The sequence below is a fragment of the Lacerta agilis genome, chromosome 13, assembly GCF_009819535.1.
Source record: "Lacerta agilis isolate rLacAgi1 chromosome 13, rLacAgi1.pri, whole genome shotgun sequence".
NCBI classification, from domain to species: Eukaryota; Metazoa; Chordata; class Lepidosauria; order Squamata; family Lacertidae; genus Lacerta; species Lacerta agilis.
In genome coordinates, this window is record NC_046324.1 from 11,013,866 (window position 1) to 11,034,898 (window position 21,033).

The 21,033-nt window shown below is 44.1% G+C and overlaps 1 protein-coding gene across 7 annotated transcripts in view; it reads right to left on the minus strand.

Moving 5' to 3' along the window:
- DMXL2 (Dmx like 2) overlaps nt 1–21,033 on the minus strand; it is a 112,443-nt gene that overhangs the window by 1,238 nt on the left and 90,172 nt on the right. For 4 of the 7 annotated variants that reach the window (XM_033168079.1, XM_033168076.1, XM_033168078.1 and 1 more), the window contains 10 exons: nt 18,681–18,743; nt 18,168–18,254; nt 17,115–17,236; nt 15,409–15,562; nt 8,902–8,962; nt 8,201–8,328; nt 6,875–6,952; nt 5,320–5,411; nt 5,168–5,220; nt 1,438–1,655 (listed from right to left, as the gene is read on the minus strand). In XM_033168079.1, the coding sequence (XP_033023970.1) occupies nt 1,438–1,655; nt 5,168–5,220; nt 5,320–5,411; nt 6,875–6,952; nt 8,201–8,328; nt 8,902–8,962; nt 15,409–15,562; nt 17,115–17,236; nt 18,168–18,254; nt 18,681–18,743 (1,056 nt within the window). The remainder of the gene's footprint in view (nt 1–1,437; nt 1,656–5,167; nt 5,221–5,319; nt 5,412–6,874; nt 6,953–8,200; nt 8,329–8,901; nt 8,963–15,408; nt 15,563–17,114; nt 17,237–18,167; nt 18,255–18,680; nt 18,744–21,033) is intronic. The other 3 variants (XM_033168081.1, XM_033168080.1, XM_033168077.1) reach the window with 1 other exon arrangement.

The window sequence follows — 21,033 nt, forward strand, 5'->3', positions numbered from 1 at the left end:
ATTTTAACCTTTTAAAACTTGACTTCCTTCCACCACTTTCTGCGGTTCCTTAAATTTATTTTTAATATATTCTGCATATCCAAATTAACTGAATTTGCTCATTTATTAATCTACTTTAAATATATACTCTTATAAAACTGCACGTTATTACAATAATCCTGCAATTGTTTTTATCTGTCTACAATTTATATGTAACTATTCAATAAACCATTTCCATTATTTTATAAAAAGTTTATCTTGATTTTTTTATTCTTCCGGTAAGTTACCTGCCTAATCCTCTTTCAAAACCTCCAAGTTGGTGGCTGACCCTGCTTCCTGTGGCAGTGAGTTCCATAGTTTTAACTATGCACTGCGTGAAGAAGTACTTTCTTTTGTCTGCCCAGAGTATTCATTGAATCGTAGAGTTGGAAAGGGAATCCAAGGGTCATCTAGTCCAACCCCCCGCAATGCAGGAATCTTTTTGCCTAGTGTGGGGCTCAAACACACGACCCTGAGATTATGGGTCTCATGCTCTACCAACGGAGCTATCCGGATGAACGAAGGTGGTGGATGGAAGTCACTGCATGCTGGCATATTACCCCAGTTAAACTAGCTAAGATGTATAAGTTGGACAATAAGTGTTGGAAATGTAAAGAAAATGTCGGTACTTTTTATCATGTGTGGTGGGAATGTAAAAAGGTGAGAATGTATTGGGATATGATATATCATGAGCTAAGAAAAATGTTGAAATATAATTTTGTCAAGAAACCTGAAGCTTTCTTGTTAGGTATTGTAGGTACAGACATTGAAAAGAAAGATATTAGACTTTTCCAATATGCAGTGGCTGCAGCTAGAATTCTTCTAGCACAAAAATGGAAACAAGAAGAATTACCGACGAAAGAAGAATGGACAGTGAAACTGACTGAATATGCAGAAATGGACAAATTAACGGGAAGAATCCGAGAGCAGCGGGACCAGAAATTCATCAAAGACTGGTTAAAATTTACGAATTATTTGAAAGACAATTTACATTTGAATACGTTAATAGGATTTCAAGAAGTTTTGTAGTGAATGTGTAGAATTATTATTGTAAGTAGGATAGTAAAAGTAAGGAAAAATCTTTTTTTGATAATGTAAGCAATGGTTGATTAAAGAAGTATAATGCTAAGTTAAAATTTAGAAAGCCATGTGAAGGGATTGATGGGAAGTCACGGCTTGTTAGCCAAATGGAAAGTGTATGAAAATGTTTGTTTAAATAATACTGTAGTAGTTTAGTATAAAAATAATAAAAATTATATATATATATATATATATAAAGGAAGTACTGCATGCACCTCAATTTTGAGGAGCAGAGCGGTCAGCCTTGCAGAGCGGAACAACACCTGGGCCATTTTTCTATGCAGTGCACAGCCTGTATCAGTGGTTACAGAGCACAAGTTCACCTGAACCTCCGCTTACCTTCACATTGCCTTCTGCGGAGCCCGTGCAAAAGCACTCTTCGGAAGAGTCAAGGGTGAGCGCCTTGATCGAAGAGTCGTGAGCTTGGAAGGTGTGCAGGGCCTGCCTCTGCCGGATGTCGAAGATGGAGATACGCCCTTTCCTGCCTCCCGAAATCAGCAGCTGGTGCTTGGGTGCGTACTGTAGCACTGTGGCACCGTGATCGTGACAAGTGAAGGCTGAGAGAGGAAACAAACGACCAAGCAAGCTTTAAGTAAATGGTTATTATAGCCTCATGCACTTCAAGCTGGTCCTTCCGCGGTGAGTGCCAAAGAAAAACAGAGCCGAGACAAAAAGGAACCACTAAGAGACAAGAGGGAGGGGGACTGGTTTGCCTGGGGGAACTCCTGACACCTGCAGGCTGGGGGACGCTCTTCCTGTAGGCATCCTCGCTGCTAGCTTTGCTTGAGAACAAGCAATACACCACTACCTGAAAATGATTTACAGATGGTATTTAACTTGCTAAAATGTATAAGCTTGATTCCGATAAGTGCTGGAGAAGTAACGAGGTTGAGGGTACGTTTTATCATATGCAAAAGAGTATTGGGAAATGATCCATAATGAATTGAAAAATATGTTTTAAAGTACTTTCCCCCAAAACACCAGAGTCCTTTCTGTTGGGGATAATTCAGACTGAAATTCCCAGGTGTCAAAAAAAAGGTTATTTACCGGTATGTATGCCACTACTACAGCCTGTGTTTTGTTAGCCCCAAAATGGAAAACGAGCGAGGTCCCAACCAAAGAAGAGTCGCAACTTAAACTGATGGAAGACGCGCATCTTGCAGATTTAATATATAGAATAAGAGAACAAGAAGAATGCACGTTTAAAGAAGACTGGAAGATGTTTACTGAATATATGGGTGAAAATCGTGTTCATTTAAAAACACTGGTAGCATTAGGACATACTCAACAGTGTAAATAAGTTTTGATGGATATAACAATAGATTACTGAAGGGTTTAGTTCATGTAAAATATGCAGGGATGTATGGTATGCAAAATGAACCACGGAAAGAGAAGAAGGGAAGTCATTGATTTAAGGTTGTTTAAATGAATATTTTGAAATGTAATTTAGAAAATTATACACACACACACACACACACACACATGAGAGAACAAGCAATACAACTTGTTTATGTGCAAATAAATTGTGTGGGGCTGTTCGCAAAAGACTGCATTTTGATTGCTGGATTGGACCCAAAGGCCATCTGAGCAGAAGGCTGCTTGCCAAAAAAACCCTTCCAGTCCCCTTCCTCCATCTCACCACAGCCTAGACCAGAGGTCAGCAACCTTTTTCAGCAGGGGGCCGGTCCACTGTCCCTCAGACCTTCTGGGGGGGCCAGAATATATTTTTGGGGAAAAAATGAACGGATTCCTATGCCCCACAAATAACCCAGAGATGCATTTTAAATAAAATGACACATTCTATTCATGTAAAAGCATGCTGATTCCAGGATCGCCCGCATGCCAGATTTAGAAGACAATTGGGCCGCATCCAGCCCCCGGGCCTTAGGTTGTTGTTGTTATCACGCTGATTACTGATGTTTTGTCTTGGACTTGGCCAAAGTCTAGAAAAACTAGAGATGCTTTTCTAATTTCCAGGTTTTGGTGTGAGGGCAGGTGGTGCGGCTTGTTATGAATCTCATATATTATGTTTTTCTATTCTATTTAGAATATTCATTTAAACAACCTTAAAATATCAATGACTTCCCTTCTTCTCTTTCCATGGTTCACTTTGCATAACATAAATCCCTGCATATTTTACATAAACTAAACCATTCAGTATTCCATTATTATATCCATCAAAATTATTTACACTGTTTGAAGCTTGCTACGAATCTCAACACACTAAGGGAGGAGGGCTGTGTGTCTATATCTGTGTACATGGGAAAGAGAAAGCTAGATATGGGAAGCAGCAACCCCCAGTCACTTCAGGCATCTATCTTGTTGTCCAGGCTTTCTCTGACCAGTAAGATCGGTCCCTTCCTTCACGAGTCCAAACTCTTGTCATAATATGCTTTTCTACTACTGTCCTACTGGTTTTATGCTGTGCCTTTCATTTAACAACATTGCTTATAGTTGCACGTCGCTTTTTTTGAAAAAAAAATACGAAGCAGTTTATAAATGCTTGCAATAAATAAAATGGCATAAAATCACATTCATTCTGATCTGTGGCCACTTTTGCATGGATTCGTTCTATCCTTCACCTGCAAATTCTTAAAAAACAACAACAACAACATACCACCAACTGGAGACTACAATTAATCCAGAATGTGGCAGCTAGACTGGTGACTGGGAGTGGCCACCGAGACCACATAACACCGCTACTGAAAGACCTACATTGGCTCCCAGTATGTTTCCGAGCACAATTCAAAGTGTTGGTGCTGACCTTTTAAAGCCCTAAACAGCCTCGGTCCAGCATACCTGAAGGAGCGTTTCCACCCCCATTGTTCAGCCCAGACACTGAGGTCCAGTACCGAGGGCCTTCTGGCAGTTCCCTCTCTGCGAGAAGTGAGGTTACAGGGAACCAGGCAGAGGGCCTTCTCGGTGGTGGCACCCGCCCTGTGGAACACCCTCCCATCAGATGTCAAGGAAATAAGCAACTATCTGACTTTTAGAAGACATCTGAAGGCAACCCTGTTTAGGGAAGATTTTAATGTTTGATGTTTTATCGTATTTTTAATATTCTGTTAGGAGCCGCCCAGAGTGGCTGGGGAAACCCAGCCAGATGGGTGGGGTATAAATAATAAATTATTATTATTAGGAGTAGTATGTATGTATGTATGTATGGTATGCAAGTGAGAGCTGGACCATAAAGAAGGCTGATCGCCGAAGAATTGATGCTTTTGAATTATGGTGCTGGAGGAGACTCTTGAGAGTCCCATGCACTGCAGGAAGATCAAACCTATCCATTCTTAAGGAAATCAGCCGAGAGTGCTCACTGGAAGGACAGATCCTGAAGCTGAGGCTCCACCTCATGAGAAGAGAAGACTCCCTGGAAAAGACCCTGATGTTGGGAAAGATTGAGGGCACAAGGAGAAGGGGACAACAGAGGACAAGATGAGTTTGACCAAACTGCGGGAGGCAGTGGAAGACAGGGGTTGCCTGGTGTGCTCTGGTCCCTGGGGTTACGAAGAGTCGGACACGACTAAACAACTAAACAACAACAGTAGTAGTAGTAGTATAAGAGGTCCATCCTTCCCATCCATTGGCCATGTTGGCTGGCACCCATGGGCATCAGTGTCTAAAACCAGCAATTTGTATCTGAGTTGACTGTACCTCAGTGGTGGTAGGTACCTGTGAGGTTAGTGGGGCAGAAGGCAGTGATCCCAAACAGTAGGTGGAGCCAGAATCAATGACAAGCACAGCCGCCCTGTGATTGGCTGTAGGTATGACAGCTGGCAAACGGTGGCTGGTAGAGGGTAGGCTGCGATTGGTGGGGCAGTGCCCCATTTGCCTTAATGGACCAGCCTCCACTGCTGTACCTGGCATGACTGCCAACAGCAAACATCTGGGCACCTCCAACAAAAATATGAGCTTGTGGAGCACATGATCACTAGCAAAAGGGCAGTGCACACCACCATCCACAGGACTAAGCAAGACTCCTCACCACAACTTCCAGGAACACAGGAACACATCTCAAATCACTTGCACATCACAGAGTTAATACAAAGATGTATTGCAATGAACCTACCATGTATGAGGCTGTTGGATGGTGACACTAAGGTGTCCCACAAACACACATTTCTGGAAAGAAGGAAAGAAACACAAAAATAAAATTAGTATTTCTTATTCTCCAAGTGTACTGATCACTCCTTCCTCCCATTTTTGGCCCTTTGGACAGACCTGTTGTCATTGGACTGCCCAGAGGTGGCTACTAGACTCGAAGAGGTAATGAATGCAAAGTCACTTGTGGTTTTGCTGTGGCACTGCCAGCTCTGGAAAAGAAAACAGAAGAGACACAGAAACGCTATCAGCCGTGAGGTACAAAAGGGCTGGCGCCAACTTCAGAGGGTTCTACGACATCATCATCACAAGCAAAACAGTCGGGAACACAAACGTTATAGCTACAGATTAACAGCGTAATGGCAGCTTGGAAACGAACAGGAAATGGAACTAAGCAAGCAATTAACCCTCTCATTTACAACGGCCATTTCTCTTTCTGCAATTGCTGAGAAGATGATTAAACAATAATGAAAATGTGAAAGTATTAAAGGACATTGCACTCATAAACTAAGGGTTTCCTGTGGCTTGCTAAGTTCAAAAACCAAACCATGGTTAACCATCTAGTGCAGGCAGGGCCACGCCCCAAGAAACATGGGTTTGTTTGAAACACTTTGAAAACCACCGTTCATTGTGATGGATTCCAGAGCGATGTACAGCAATATAAATACAACAGAATAAAACATCACAACTGGCATACTTTCTTAAGAGAGTAAAATGGAGGGGCAACAAAACACTTAAAACTATAAAACCTATGAAGTGAGGAGGCACTGTAAGACAAATATAAACGCCTGGGCAAATACGAATGTCTTGATCTGATACTGCAAATGTTGTTTCTTTGGGAGGGTGTTCCAAAGAGCACCCCCCCCCCCAAGGCTTTCCCCTTTCTATTTGCATAACCACACAGTTGTTCTATATTTATTTTTATTTTAAAATTTCTTTAAGGAGCTCAAGGTGTACAGAGTTCCCCATTTATCCTCACAACAACAACCCTGTCAGGCAGGTTAGGCTGAGAGTGAGCGAGTGGCTGGCCCAAGGTCACCCAGTGATTGGGTGGGGATTTGAACCCTGGTCCTTGGGGCGTTATTCCGATAATCCAACCATTACACCACTCTGGCTATATGTGCTGATTACAAAGGGATAGTAGATTATTTACACTCTGCATCCCAAGCTATTAGTTGCCTCCCCACACCCACAACTGAGAACAATCTTTAAACAAAGAACGATAAATCTCCCTCTGCTATATCTATCTATCTATCTATCTATCTATCTATCTATCTATCTATCTATCTATCGACTGCATCAGATCAACATGGCTACCTACCAGAATCTATTCCCTTAGGAAGGTCCATGTCACCTCCTGGGAACCAGAGCTCAAAAATCAAGTTTAAATCTGCATGCATTTAACACTGCCCTTTACAGAGGCTGCTCTCCAGGTGCTACAGGACCTGCAACTTCGATCAGCCCCTGATGACGGTTAGGAATGAGGAGAGACATAATCCAAGACATTTGGAGGCCACTAAGTTGGGGAAGGCTGCTGACGGTACACCGAAGAGCCGATTCGAAACTTGCAACCAAATTGACTGCTTGGGTTTCCTAGTTTGAGTATTCCTAAAACTTGGGGAGTGGGACCAGAAATGAGGTCACTCAAAATAAAGACTTGACTTGATTTACTTACCAGATAAGGTTTAGGATTAGTTGCAGTTTGGTTTACTTGCCAGATACTTAAGAATCCCTCTCCATCAGCCACACCACACTGCAAGAGACAGACGCCACTCATTTCGTAATGGTCTTCATGACTTTTATGAAAACGTGTCAAGAGCAGCTATTTTTCAGCTATCAGGGCTTAATATTGCTACTGTTCTTCCAGGCTACTGTCATGGAGTGGTTGGGCACAGAGGAATGGTGGGAGGAAACAGCTCAGAGACCGGGGAGTGGTGGTAGGACAGCAGTGAATGGTCAGAGGGAGAAGACAGGGAAGAGGAGGTGTTGGAAGCTGAAGGGTAACGGGGCTTAGTGAGCAGAGGGAGTCTGTGGCAGAGAGAAGTCTAGAGGCAGAAGCTGAAGCAGGAGAGGAGGGAGGCCAACAGGCAGAGATGATTCAGATTTGTGAAGTGTCACAGCTGCCTCCCTGTCCTATTGCGACAAGCTCCCCTCCCCACTTGTCTCCCAGAACCAGAAGAGGCATAAAAAGGGCGGAGGAGAGGTTGGCTTCACACAGATGCAGTCTCTGATTGTTTGGGAGGGAACCCTGGAAAGGAGGGGACTTAGGCAGATGTGGGGAGGCAGGGGCCTTCAGTCTCAGCAACTGATCCATGGGGGAAGACCTACTGAGGCTGAGCTGCTGTGCTCATTAGGCCTGACACTCCGCCCACCTGTGCAGATCATATTTTTGCTAATAAAGAGTTATGCACAGTGTGATTCACTGCCGGCTCGCTTCGGACAGCTATGCACTTAACGTTCTGTTAAATTTCAGTGGCGACTTTTTGCCGCTTTTATATGGGATAGTTTATTAGAAACCAGGAACCATCACTCTAAGCCAGAGATGGGGACACCTGTGGCCTTTCAGGTGTTGTTGAGTCTACAACTCCCAGCATCCAATGACATTTGGAAGGCCGCAGATGCCTCATCCCTAGATGGACACACAGTCTGAGCTTGCAGAAGGCAGCTCCCTATTTCCCTTTGATCACAGCTCTGTGGCCAGCACAATTTTGCGCTTGTTCTCTTTTTTAGAAAATGCTTGTGACCAACGTTTTGCAATGCACGTTTCAGGAATGCTCGTATAAACTCTTAACACATGCTTCTTTCCTCTACTGGTGGACTGGTCCTATTCTAATGACTGCAGAACGCTGTCCTTTAATGAAAGGATCTGCAGAACAATAAACAGTCCAGTCCTACTAAGCACTAAGCCCCATGGAGTTCAATGGGCCTTAATCCCAGGTAAGCAGCCAAAGGCCAGAAGAAGCCTGTGTGCTGATTCAGAAGTACAGATGGGACCACTCACCTTATTGCCCTGAGAATTAAAATACAATCTAGTAACCCGTGCATTGCCTGCTTGTCGGAAGCACACCAACTGTTGCGGCCTTGTCCATTCAAACATCCGGACGCTACCATCCTGGGCTCCTGTAAGGTCTGAGAAACACACCCACAAGAGACCAAGTCAACACTTCACCAAACGAAAGAAGAAAATGCGATAGATCACAATTACCATACCCAAAATTCCTGCTCCTATAAAATCAGCTCCAACTACTTTCTCCCAGTTTCATACTTTTATCCCCAATCTTCAATTGGCTAAAAAAAAAAAAAAAAAAAAAAAAAGACAGCAGGAAAATTCATATGCATTTCTGCACGTATTTCTCCAAATAAATGCAGTTTTTTTTGGTGAACAAATCTGCCCAATATGCATGGTTTTGAAAGCAATTTCCCCTAAAATACAAAAATGTTGTATCTTACTTTCAACGATATACACATTTTTGTGTGTACTTTGCCCCTGCCCCACGCACAACTTTTGTATTCCTTTTTCGGTCGGAGAACTGCGCAGCAAGATTGGGAGAAGGAAATCAAAAGATGGCTGCATCTCAGTTTGTGTGCTGGTCCAGGAATTGCAGATTAGTCAGGCTCCCACGGAAATGCAAACAGATTACATTTCTTCTCCACCCCTGCTATTTCTCCCGCAGTCAGAACTGCTGCACAGAAATTACTCACAATACTGATGGACTGGATGGGAAGTCATTCTCTTAACGTTATTCAAATTCCGCTTGATGAGCTTCATGCAAAAGAAAATGAAATCATAATCAACCCACCTTTTCTACAAGTCTGGACAATAAAACATATGCAAGAGTAAGAGATTATGTGGGTTCTGGCATCTTTTCCTATTCAGGTGTCCTAACCCTCCCTGCACTTATTTGGAAACATGTCTCAGGGAACTTGGTGCGATTTATATCTGAGTGGATAAGATTGGGCTCTGTGAACCAGTGCAGCGGAGCAAAATCTCACATTTGAGCTCATAGGCTGTATGCCTCTGCATGTCTATGGCTGCAAGTTCAAAACTACCATACGTGTCAGCTATCGGCATGTAGCCATCCCTTTATGCATGAGAGCTTTTCATGTGGATAAAGCTGTTTTATTTGTGCCACCTCAGAAACGTAAAGAGAAAGAAGCTTTTTTTTTTTAAAATCATATGTGGCGGAATAAGGCCTGGTTCATCATGGGTTAACCTATCACTCCCATGTTAGGTAGGTGTTCCCTGGGAGGCGGAGCTACTTGGCATTCTAAAAGGAGGGGGAACAACCTGGAAAGGCAGTTGGGGGTTTGGCAGTTGGGTGTGGAGGTTTAGAAAGAGAAACTGCGAGGTTAGGCTTTGGGGAATGGGAGGAAAGGTCATTACCAATGCTAACGGGATGCAGGAAAGATTATAACTGAGCTGGATTATATGAGAAGATTTGTACCAGTAACAACTCAAGACATCCATGTTTTCACGTTACCTTAATAAAGTTAAAAGTGTTTAAACGTTTGCTGACTGTGGCAGTGCGTCAGTGACTCAAGAGGTGTGGCTGAGGGGAAAAGCACTAAGGGTTTCCTGTGATAGAGGGAACGGGTGGCTTATTTTCCTGGCATACAGAGGACTGGGCAGGGAAGCCAAAGGTGCCACGCAGTTGCCAAAAAGGGAAGGCAAGCTGCAGTATTTTGGGAACCCAGGGCGGGAGATCCCAAAGGTGGCAAGAGTTGTTTCGAACGTAAAGCACTGAGGTACCCCAGAGACACTCCCATATAACCACGGAAGGATTCATCCTAGTGGACAGTGAAACTTAGGGAGAGTCACGGTTGGGGAAGAATCTAAAGGGTGAGGGAGTGGGATCCCTCACATTTATTGGTGGCAGCGTCGCGATTCGAATACAAAGCCCACACGCCAAGTTTTGTGTGATTTTGATAAGATTTTCCAGTCAGGAAAATGGCACATTTGAGGAAAGCTAAAGAGGCAAGGGGAGATGAGAGAACAGAAGGATCTGAGGCAAGGGAAGATCCGAGTTCCGCACTGGAGTTAATGAAACTCAAATTACAAATAGCCAAGGTTGAGGCAGAAAAGGAGCAGTCTAAGATAGCTGCTGAGGAAAGAATGCAATTGGCCAAGGTTGAGGCAGAAAAGGCTAAGATAGCTGCTGAGGAGAGAATGCAATCTGAAAGAATACAATTAGCCAAGGTTGAGGCAGAACGGGAGAGATTTGCTATGGAGAGAGAAGTGCAGTTGGGAAGACTGAGGCTGGAGGAGATACGGCTAAGAGCAAAATTATCTCAGAGCCAAGATAGTAAAGAAGTCACATTCTTTAAGCCTTCACAGAAAAATAAACTGTGGCAAGTTGGGGAAAGAAAGGAAAAACAAGAACCCAATCCTGTCAGACAATCCGAGTCTGATAAGTCTCCTCAAAAGAAAATTACGTGCTTCTTTTGTGAAAGTGAGAGTCACATACAAAATAAATGCCCTCTAGTGGTCAAAGCACAAACTGCAGCTGCTGTTGCGAAGCCAGTTAAACTGTTACTTCAAACGGATACTAAAAACCTTCCGCAGACACCAGTCCAGGAGCCAACGTATAGTCAAACAGAGGCTTCTGCAAAAGTTATGCAGGTCTGGAGAGCTGAGGAAGAGGTTAATAAGGAATTTTTGGAGACTGTCAGAGTAAATGGACAAGAGTTAGTGGGACTACAGGACTCTGAATCGGAAGTTACTCTGATGAGATCTAGTTGTATTCCTAAGGAACAATATCTCCCAAACCAATCTTACAGCATAAAAGGTATATGGGGACCGGAGTTTGAGGTGCAGGTAGCAGAAGTGAATATTCAGTATCAAGATTTTAATGGCAAGTGGACAGTGGGTATTTGGGATGATCTGGAGGTTCCTGTCCTGATAGGCAACGACCTAGCCAAACGGAGACCTCAAATACATGCTATCACAAGAGCGAAACCAGAAGCCCTTGTGGGTTCAAATCCTGCCATTAATGCACCAACCACAGAGCCTGTGGGAGAGGAAGTACTGATTACGCTACCAAATGCACAGGAATCTAGCACCCAGGTTTTAGTGGAACAGAGGGAAGATGAATCTCTGAGAGACTTGTGGGATGAGGTGCAGGGTCCTGACTCTGAAGTGACTTTAGAGAATCCCTGCCTATTTACTGCAATAGAAGGGAGACGTCATAGAATAGCCAAAAGGAGAAAAGGTGCAGCCAAGTGGAAAATGAAAATAGCCAAAAGGAGAAAAGGTGCAGCCAAGTGGAAAATGAAAATAGCCAAAAGGAGAAAAGGTGCAGCCAAATGGAAAATGAAAAAAAAGTTGGTTTTGGCCCCGGAAATACCGACTACAAGTTTTACAGCTGGCACTGGAGTCACCCATGGCTGCTTATCTAGGCATTAATAAAACCAGAGACAGAATAAAAGCGTGGTTTTATTGGCCCGGAATGGGAATGGAAAGGAACCCATTGGGAATGCGGACGTCTTAACCTATCTTCAGGATCTACAAAGTGATTTACAGGAACTTAAGGAACTATCATCCTGTAATTTAAAAAGAGCACAACAGAAAAGATGGTACGATGCACACGCCAGAGATCGGAATTTACAAACTGGTGACCAAGTCCTGGTGTTGAGGCCCAGACGACAGCGGAAGCTCGAGGTTTCCTGGGATGGACCCTTTAGAGTGATAGAAAAACTATCAGCGGTGAACTATCTAGTTGAGTTAAATGTTGAAGAGAGACGATGTAAAGTTTTTCATGTCAATATGTTGAAACCATATTTTGACAGAAACCAGGTAATATTGAAGGTTAATGGTCAAATTGGCATGAGGCAAGTATGGTATTTGGGACACATTTTAGGAAGTGGGGTCATCAGGCCTGACCACAGCAAGGTCAAAGCAATTAATGAATGGCCTAGACCTGTCACACACAAAAAACAACAACACAGGTTAGAGCGGGAGTGTTTAGCAATAGTGTGGTCGATTGGAAAACGAAAGCCTTACTTGTGGGGAAGAAAATTCACCCTGTGTACCGATCACTCTCCTTTGAGGTGGTTAAACCAAGTAAAAGGCACCAATAATAAATTAATTCGATGGAGTATGCCTTTGCAAGATTACAACTTTGACATTAAACATGTAAAAGGGAAGGATAATGTCATAGCTGATGCATTATCAAGATGTTTTAAGGACTGAATGCTAGAGTGAAAAAAAAAAATAGAAAGATAGCAAATGGTATTCCAAATTAGAAATGTGTATAAGTGCCAAAGTAGTTGTTATGGTGGAAATAAGATACAGGAAAAAGTAAATTATTTGTTAAGTTATGTTGCAACATAGAAGTTGTGTACAAAAGGGAAGTACTATGTTGTGGGTTTTGATTAAGCTCCAATACATTGCTTCGGCATTGTTTAAAGTGTATAACTATGCCTATGCAATGACTTTGGGGGTGGGACGAATGTGGCGGAATAAGGCCTGGTTCATCATGGGTTAACCTATCACTCCCATGTTAGGTAGGTGTTCCCTGGGAGGCGGAGCTACTTGGCATTCTAAAAGGAGGGGGAACAACCTGGAAAGGCAGTTGGGGGTTTGGCAGTTGGGTGTGGAGGTTTAGAAAGAGAAACTGCGAGGTTAGGCTTTGGGGAATGGGAGGAAAGGTCATTACCAATGCTAACGGGATGCAGGAAAGATTATAACTGAGCTGGATTATATGAGAAGATTTGTACCAGTAACAACTCAAGACATCCATGTTTTCACGTTACCTTAATAAAGTTAAAAGTGTTTAAACGTTTGCTGACTGTGGCAGTGCGTCAGTGACTCAAGAGGTGTGGCTGAGGGGAAAAGCACTAAGGGTTTCCTGTGATAGAGGGAACGGGTGGCTTATTTTCCTGGCATACAGAGGACTGGGCAGGGAAGCCAAAGGTGCCACGCAGTTGCCAAAAAGGGAAGGCAAGCTGCAGTATTTTGGGAACCCAGGGCGGGAGATCCCAAAGGTGGCAAGAGTTGTTTCGAACGTAAAGCACTGAGGTACCCCAGAGACACTCCCATATAACCACGGAAGGATTCATCCTAGTGGACAGTGAAACTTAGGGAGAGTCACGGTTGGGGAAGAATCGAAAGGGTGAGGGAGTGGGATCCCTCACATGGTGGTCTTGTAGTAAGCTTAAAGCTTACTGGGAAATGATATATAATGAATTGAAAAGGATGTTCAAAATAACCTTTGTTAAAAAAACAAACAAACCCAGAAGCTTTTCTTTTGGGAATTATAGGGACAGAACTACCTAAACTGTATATAAATTTATTTATGTATGCTACTACAGCAGCAAGAATGCTACTCGCCCCAAAATGGAAAGAAGCAGAAGTCCCAGAAGAGGAAGAATGGATACAAAAACTTACGGAATATGCAGAAATGGCAAAACTTACTGGAAGAATAAGAAATCAAGATAACAAACTTTTTATGAAAGAATGGAAATGGTATATAGAATATTTACAGATAAACTGCAAACAGATAAAAACATTAGCATGATTACTGTAATAACCTGCAGTTTCATAAGAGTATATATTTAAAGTACATAATTAAATGAGCAAATTAAATGAATTTGGACATGCAGAAGATATGAGAAAACAAATTTAAGGAACCGCAGAAAGAGGGGGAAGGAAGTCAAACTTTGAAGTGTTAAAATGATTGTAAAATTAATGAAATGTATAAACCTGAAAAGTATAAAGAAAAACTTTTTTAAAATAAAAAAAATATTTGTGCCACCTCAGATCTTTTTGATTTTTTTGGGGGGGGGGGGGAGGGGGAGATGTCTGTGTGTGTGTTGGGGGGCATTTGCAGTGTTGTGAAGAAAGCTGACCATAAGCTGAGTTGCTGCACATGGTTATTTTGACAAAGGGAGCAATTTCAACGCAGCCTTCGTGCCCCGGTTGTACAAAGCATGGTTTGTCGGCCCTAACTTCTCAGCAGCAAAGATCTTTAAATAATAATTAAAAAATGAACATGTAGGTCATTTTATCCTGCATAAAATGGTGCAGTTCTCTCCCACCTCCAAACATTCCTGGCACATCCTGCTATGTCAAAGAAAATGCAAACTGTATTATGCATCCTGGTGGTCAAACAGCACATGGTTATTCTATGATCAGGACATCCTTTACGATGGGGTAAAACTTGCAATTAATTTGGCATTTGTTGCCATCTAGTGGCCATTGCACTTTTACGGAAATAAGAGAGGACGACGATGACGACAAAGGGCTGTATCCAAAGCTCCCTGACTGCTAGCACACTAGGAGAAAGATAGAATAATAGAATTGTAGAGCTGGAAGGGACACCGAGGGTCATCTAGTCCAACCCCCTGGAATGCAGGAATCTCAACTAGTGCATCCACGACAGATGGCCATGACAAGTGAGTTTTAATTGTTGAGCAACAGAGAAATCCAGTGCAGAAACTCAGGCAACAGGTTGCACTACTATTGTGCAAACAAGTTATCAGCTACCTGCTTATGTAGGTAAAAAATTAAATGTCCCCTCAATGGTTGAGCCCAGTCAAAGGCGACAATGGGGGTGCAGCGCTCATCTCGCTTTCAGGCTGAGGGAGCCAGCATTTGTCCACAGACAGCTTTCCGGGTCATGTGGCCAGCAGGACTAAACTGCTTCTGGCACAACAGAACACCGTGACGGAAAACAGAGTGCACGGAAATGCCGTTTACCTTCCCGCCACAGTGGTACCTATTTATCTACTTGTACTTGTGTGCTTTCAAACTGCTAGGTTGGCAGGAGCCGGGACAGAGCAACGGGAGCTCACCCCGTTGCCGGAATTCAAACTGCCAACCTTCCGATCAGCAAGCCCAAGAGGCTCAGTGGTTCAGACCACAGCACCACCTGTGTCCCTACCTGCTTATGTACTGTCTTGCCACAACAATGTTCCACAATGGTTGCTATCCATGATGACTAGGCTTTGCCTCCACCATTGGAGGTTGAATGCAGGGAGGGGAGAGGACTCTTGTATTTGGGTCCTGCTTGCAGGTTTCCCCACAGGAACCTGCTTGGCCACTGTCCGAACAGGATGCTGGACTAGACTGGCCACTGGCCTGACCCGGCAGTCTCTTCTCACCTTCTTAAACTGGCTTTAACTTAGAGCTGCAATGAGTGCAACCCAGGCTTGTTTGAAAACCTGTGGTGTGGCAGATTAGAACAGCCACGCGGAGACACAGTCACTTACCACGCCAGCTCCAGTACTTGTTTGCCCGCTGCCCAACCATGGCATAGACGAAGTCACTGAAGAAGAGACAGGCTGCATCTGAGCCACCGCAAAGGACGCCGTGCTCGACTGTGTGAGCGTCGTGGTGGAGCCACGGAAGTCAAGGTCGTCCGAACTGAAAAGGTGGAAAACAGAGCATTAAGATCTAGTTACTTTGTCTTAAGAGAAAGTTGGTGCAACATTGGCCGCACCTGCACTTTTCACAACGGATAATGCAGTATATCTGCAGGGCAATCCTACCATTTATTCACAGTTGGGGTTGGGAGCGGGGAGATGCACTGGCAGAACAATTGTCATAGTCACTGCCCTGATCATTTGCTACAGGCAAGACATTAGATAGTGTTGGAAAACTTCTTCCACCCATTATCAGTATGAAGTAATCTAGGAAGCTTACTTGTACAATAGCTCTGTATTACCCACACTAACTGACAGTTTTCCAGGGTTTCAAACAAGGGACATTTCCACAGCTAACGGGAGATGCTGGGTATTGAACCTGAGACCTGAGCATGCAGACACCAATCTGCAAACTCCCCTGATTCAGATCTTATGACGAAGTGGAGTTGCATGTCATCAGTATACTTGGTGACTATTCCAAAACTCCTTATGACTGCTCTCAATGGTTTCATATAAATGTTAAATAGCTCTAGGGTAAGGGTTGGCAACCTAAGGCCCGTGGGCTGGATGCGGCCCAACCGCCTTCCCAATCCGGCACGTGGACAGTCTGGGAATCAGCGTGTTTTTACATGAGTAGAATGTGTCCTTTTATTTAAAATGCACCTCTGGGTTATTTGTGGGGCATAGGAATTCGTTCATTCCCCTCCCCCTAAATATAGTCCATCCCCCCACAAGGTCTGAGGGACGGTGGACCAGCCCATGGCTGAAAAATGGTTGCTGACCCCTGCTCTAGGGAAAGGATAATATGCTGAGGAATCCCACAGAACAAGTGCCAGGGGTCCGAGGAACACTCACCCAGGCTACTCTTTGGACACAGCCCTGGAGATATGGACAGAACCACTGTCATACAGTGCCTCTAATACACTAATACACATCCAACGTCATGTCCAATGGTATCAAAAGCCGCTGAGAAACCATGCAGAACTAACAGGGTTGTACTCCTCCTGTCCCTCTCATGATAAAGGTCATCCAACTGGGCAACCAAGGCCAATTTGGATCCAAAATTGTGTGTGAACCCAATTTGTAGTGGATCTAGATAATCTGTCTCTTCCAGGAACACCTGCAGTTGCCTGTAACCAAATAAAATGCTGGAGGGTACAGGCAACGTACAGAAGAAACACATTGCTTGTGAGCCTTTCTAATCCTAACCCCCACCAACTGCTTTTGATCAGGAAAATGAAAGACCAGGATTAACTGGGCCTACAGATCAGGGTCGTGGAGGCACGCAGGTCACTTGGAAAGCCTGCTCATTCACAGAAGATCAAAGTATATACAGTCCGGTCTCAAGTTATGCAGAACACAAGAGGCACACACACACACACACACACACAGAGCCAAAGCAGGTCCATAAAGAGCCTCTGTGAATAATGCAGTCTTGCCAATGCATTCTTCACCAGCTACCACTTCAGTATCAGACAAAACAGCATATTTGAGGTATTTATTATGCATTCAACTCTCCAGTTAAATAGAACTGCAAGGCATGAATAGCCAACCTTTTAGATTCTCGGTCAAACTCCTCTCCAATCCATACGTAAGACTGAGCAGCCAGGAGGGCTGTGACATCAAGTTCCTGAACATCATGCGTAGAAGCTAACACTATCTCGTTGATGTTTGCCTGCACAGCACAAAAGAGAAAAGCCAGACGCTTTAAGTCCCAGGCCTTACGGCAAGCACAAAGACATTTGACAAGCGGTAACTTTACTTAATTACATTTATTTGTTGCACTTGCATCCCACATACTTGGTTATTCAGCCACATCGGCACCCGATTAATCCCAACAATAACCCTGCGAGGTAGGTTAGGCTAAGAGGCGATGACCCCCGTGAGCTTCATGGTCAAATGGGGATTTGAACCCTAGTCTCCCAGGTCTTAGTCTGACACTGAACCACTATACCACACTGGCTTTAAAGCAGTGGTTCCCAACCCTTTTTTTGACCTAAGAACCTCTAAAATCCTGATCTCTAAAATCCTGATCTCCCCCCCCCCCCGTGACATATAACTCTTATTATTCAAAAAGTGAACTCCTATTCACGTGGAGGAAGCCTGAAAGGCCATTAACTTGCTCTAAACAAGCTTCCAAAGAACAAGTTTTCATTGGCAAAAACTGGCATTCGTCAGGTTTACCAGTGCTCAGAGCAGGTAGTGGCCCAAAACACCGCTCCAAAAAATGGCGACCACCCCAACTGAGCAGCTACCCAGCAGTCGCATTCAGGGAGAAATTTCACAACCGCTGACTGAGCACTCCCAGAGCGCTACTCCCCCTGAATGTGCCCCGTGTATTTTATGTTTAGATAACCTCTCTATTGTCACCAGCTGACCACTGTGTACATTCTGCTTTTAATTTTAAAAATGTGTATGTCACAATATATATTTATATACCGTATATGAGGCCCCTAGAACCATAAGAAATGCAAAAAAAAAATCACTGTTAATAATAACTCATTCTCAAATTGCCCCCCTTAAAAATCAAATTGCCCCTTTTGGAGCGTGTGCCCCACGTTGGGAACCACGGCTTTAAAGGGAGGTCAGGAGAGGAACGGCTTTACCTTATTGACTGCAAAGGCCATGATCATATCCGACTCCTTGTGTATAATTTTTGCTCTTCCTCCAGGGTAGCCGAGCTCTGCTTCGACCTACGAAACATTAAAGTGGGATTTTTATTTTTTAATTTAAAACAACAACAACAAGTTCACTGAACTGTTTTGCAGTGGTATGAATCAACTGAAAAAGCAAGACACAAAAGAAGCATGCAGAAGAAGTTTAATAGCGGTGTGGTTTTGGCAGAAACTTGTCTTTGGGCTTCTATGTACTCTCCAGAGCGTTCCAGGAGCCAAAAGATGTTATGTTTCCAATCCTGACACACAAAACCGAGGTGCAAGCGAGCGACCCAAGGTGTTATGCAGCAATATCTCAGCATTAGTACACAGGTTTGGGTCCCGGCAGAGAGATTGCACAGATCTGTGTTGTTATTGTCACTTTAGCAAGTGGGAGTGAGGAAAGGCAGCCCCAGAGAAGCTTCAAAAGTGCAGCGAAAGGTTCGGGAGGTGGGATACTACTACCTTGTGTTTGCAATCGTCCGCTACGCTGTTGTGAATGACCTGCTTCTCGCGATCTTCTACAGACTATACAGCACCACACAGTCACAAACACAAAACACATGCACAAACAAATACAAATAGGAGAAGGATGAAAACGTTCCAAGCTGGTGTTTAAAACGACGCCAGCTAACCATTACACAAATGCTTTTAAGGGTAGGAGGGGGCTGAAACAAATTCACTTGGAAAGCAACACCTCCATGATGAATGCAAACACATATGGCATAGTAAGCAAATAATAATGAAATAAAATAAAATAAATGCACACACGCACAAGCTTCTTACTAGCAATATTTTTTTACTAGTTAGAAGTTTCGTGGCCCGTATTGGGAAAGAGGGAGGGAGGCAGATTTAACACACAGAACTGAAATAGGAAACAGGGTAGGCTTGGTCCAGGTGAAATGTACTGTAACTGATGTATTAAACCATGGCTTGGCAGCAGGGAATACTGTGGGCTTGCACAATCCTATTCCTCCACCCCCCACACCTCTGAGAGACATTCTCCCTCTCCTCCTTCAGGTTTTGGAGCAAATGATCACACCTGCACTGACGTTTCCAGTTATCAGGTGGCCTCAGTGGCCCGGAGATGCCTTGCATCAGCTTCGGCTGGTGGTCCAGCTACACCCTATCTGGACAGGGATAGCCTAACTACTATTGTCTATGCCCTGGTAACCTCAAGGTTAGATTACGGCAAAGTGTTACATGTAGGGCTGCCTCTGAAGAAGGTTTGGAAACTTCAGCTGGTGCAGAATTCACTGGAGCAAGATGGTTTGAGCACATTACACCAATTCTGGTCCAACTGCACTGGTTACCAATTAGTTTCAGGGCCCAATTCAAAGTGCTGGTTTTGACCTATAAAGCCGTAAATGGCTCAGGACCAGAATACCTCAAGAACCGCCTCTTTCCATATGAACCTACCCAGACCCTGAGATCATCTTCTGAGGCCCTCCTTCATGTGCCTCCTACTCGAGAGGTCCGGAGGGTGGCAACACGAGAACGGGGCCTTCTCTGCAGTGGCTCCCCATCTGTGGAATGCTCTCCCCAGGGAAGTTTGCTTTTGCCTGGCACCTAAAGGTGTATAATGAAGGTGCCAGGCAAAAACGTTCCTTCTTAACCGGGCCTTCGGTTGATCTGATTTACATCCTACACCCTTTTAAAAAAATATGGGGGGGGGCGCTATTGGGTTGTTGTTTTTATTTTTATTAGGTATCTTGTGGTTTTACATCTTGATTTTATTCTGTGAACTGCCCTGAGACCCCCAGGTATAGGGTGGTATATAAACTCAACCAATAATAATATTTGGCTCAAACTGCAGCTTGCAAAAATGCTTTCAGTTAGCAAAAGTGACCACTCTCGATGAGCTCCTAATTTTCAAACTACGGGCTGGAGAATCCAGCAGCATTATGCCTGCCCCTAACAACTGCCTTCACAAGTTGCCCCAAAATTGATCCCGCTCCTTGCCTAGTGAACTTTACCAGAAATCTCTGCTCTTAAGCATTCTAGTTACAAGACCAGATCAGATGTTCAGAACCTTGAATCCTCTAAAGGAGTCTCCCATTGAGGTTCATGGATCTCTCATTATGCAAATTCCATTTATGTATAACATGGCATTTGCAACAGGATGAATGGAACAAGACTGGACTCCCCGCCCCTGTTAACTGCTGGGACAATAAAAGGCAATCAGGAATCCTGCTTCAATCCCCCCCCCCCCCATTTGCCTTGTGACCTGGCAGCTAGTCTTGGCTCATAGAGACTTCTCGGCTGTTTTCCATCTCGGGGGATGAGAGGCATGCAGGGGGCAGAGTTCACATTGCGGCTTATTAAATGAAAATTATCCAACCTCTCCCTGTGCTGCTGGCCTCCTAAAATGAGTGCACACACCCAACTTCCCCCCAACTTCCAGGGATGGCAGATGAAGCTGGACCATGCCTGAAGGATCCTTTTCGAAGCTCTGTGTGCTGTCACGTAAGTAGGAGCCACGTGTGAATGGGCCTCCCCACCGATTTCAATTTTGGGGTCAGCTTTATAGGTGCAACTGGCGATACATTCACGTTAACAGAGCAATCCTTTTGTGTGGGCGGAAGCGCTGTGCGATTTAGAGCTCCTGTGTGTACAAGGAGCCAGTGAGGAAGGACTGCAGCTTGGTGGTAGAGTGCATGCTTTGCATGCAGGAAAGTCCCGGGTGCAACCACCAGTAGCTCGCAGTAGGGCTGAAACCCTGGGGAGCCGCTGCAAATTAGTGCAACAACACTGAGCTAGACAAAGCAATGGCTTCACTCATTATAAGGCAGCTTCCTATGTTCAGTGCATAAAGAAC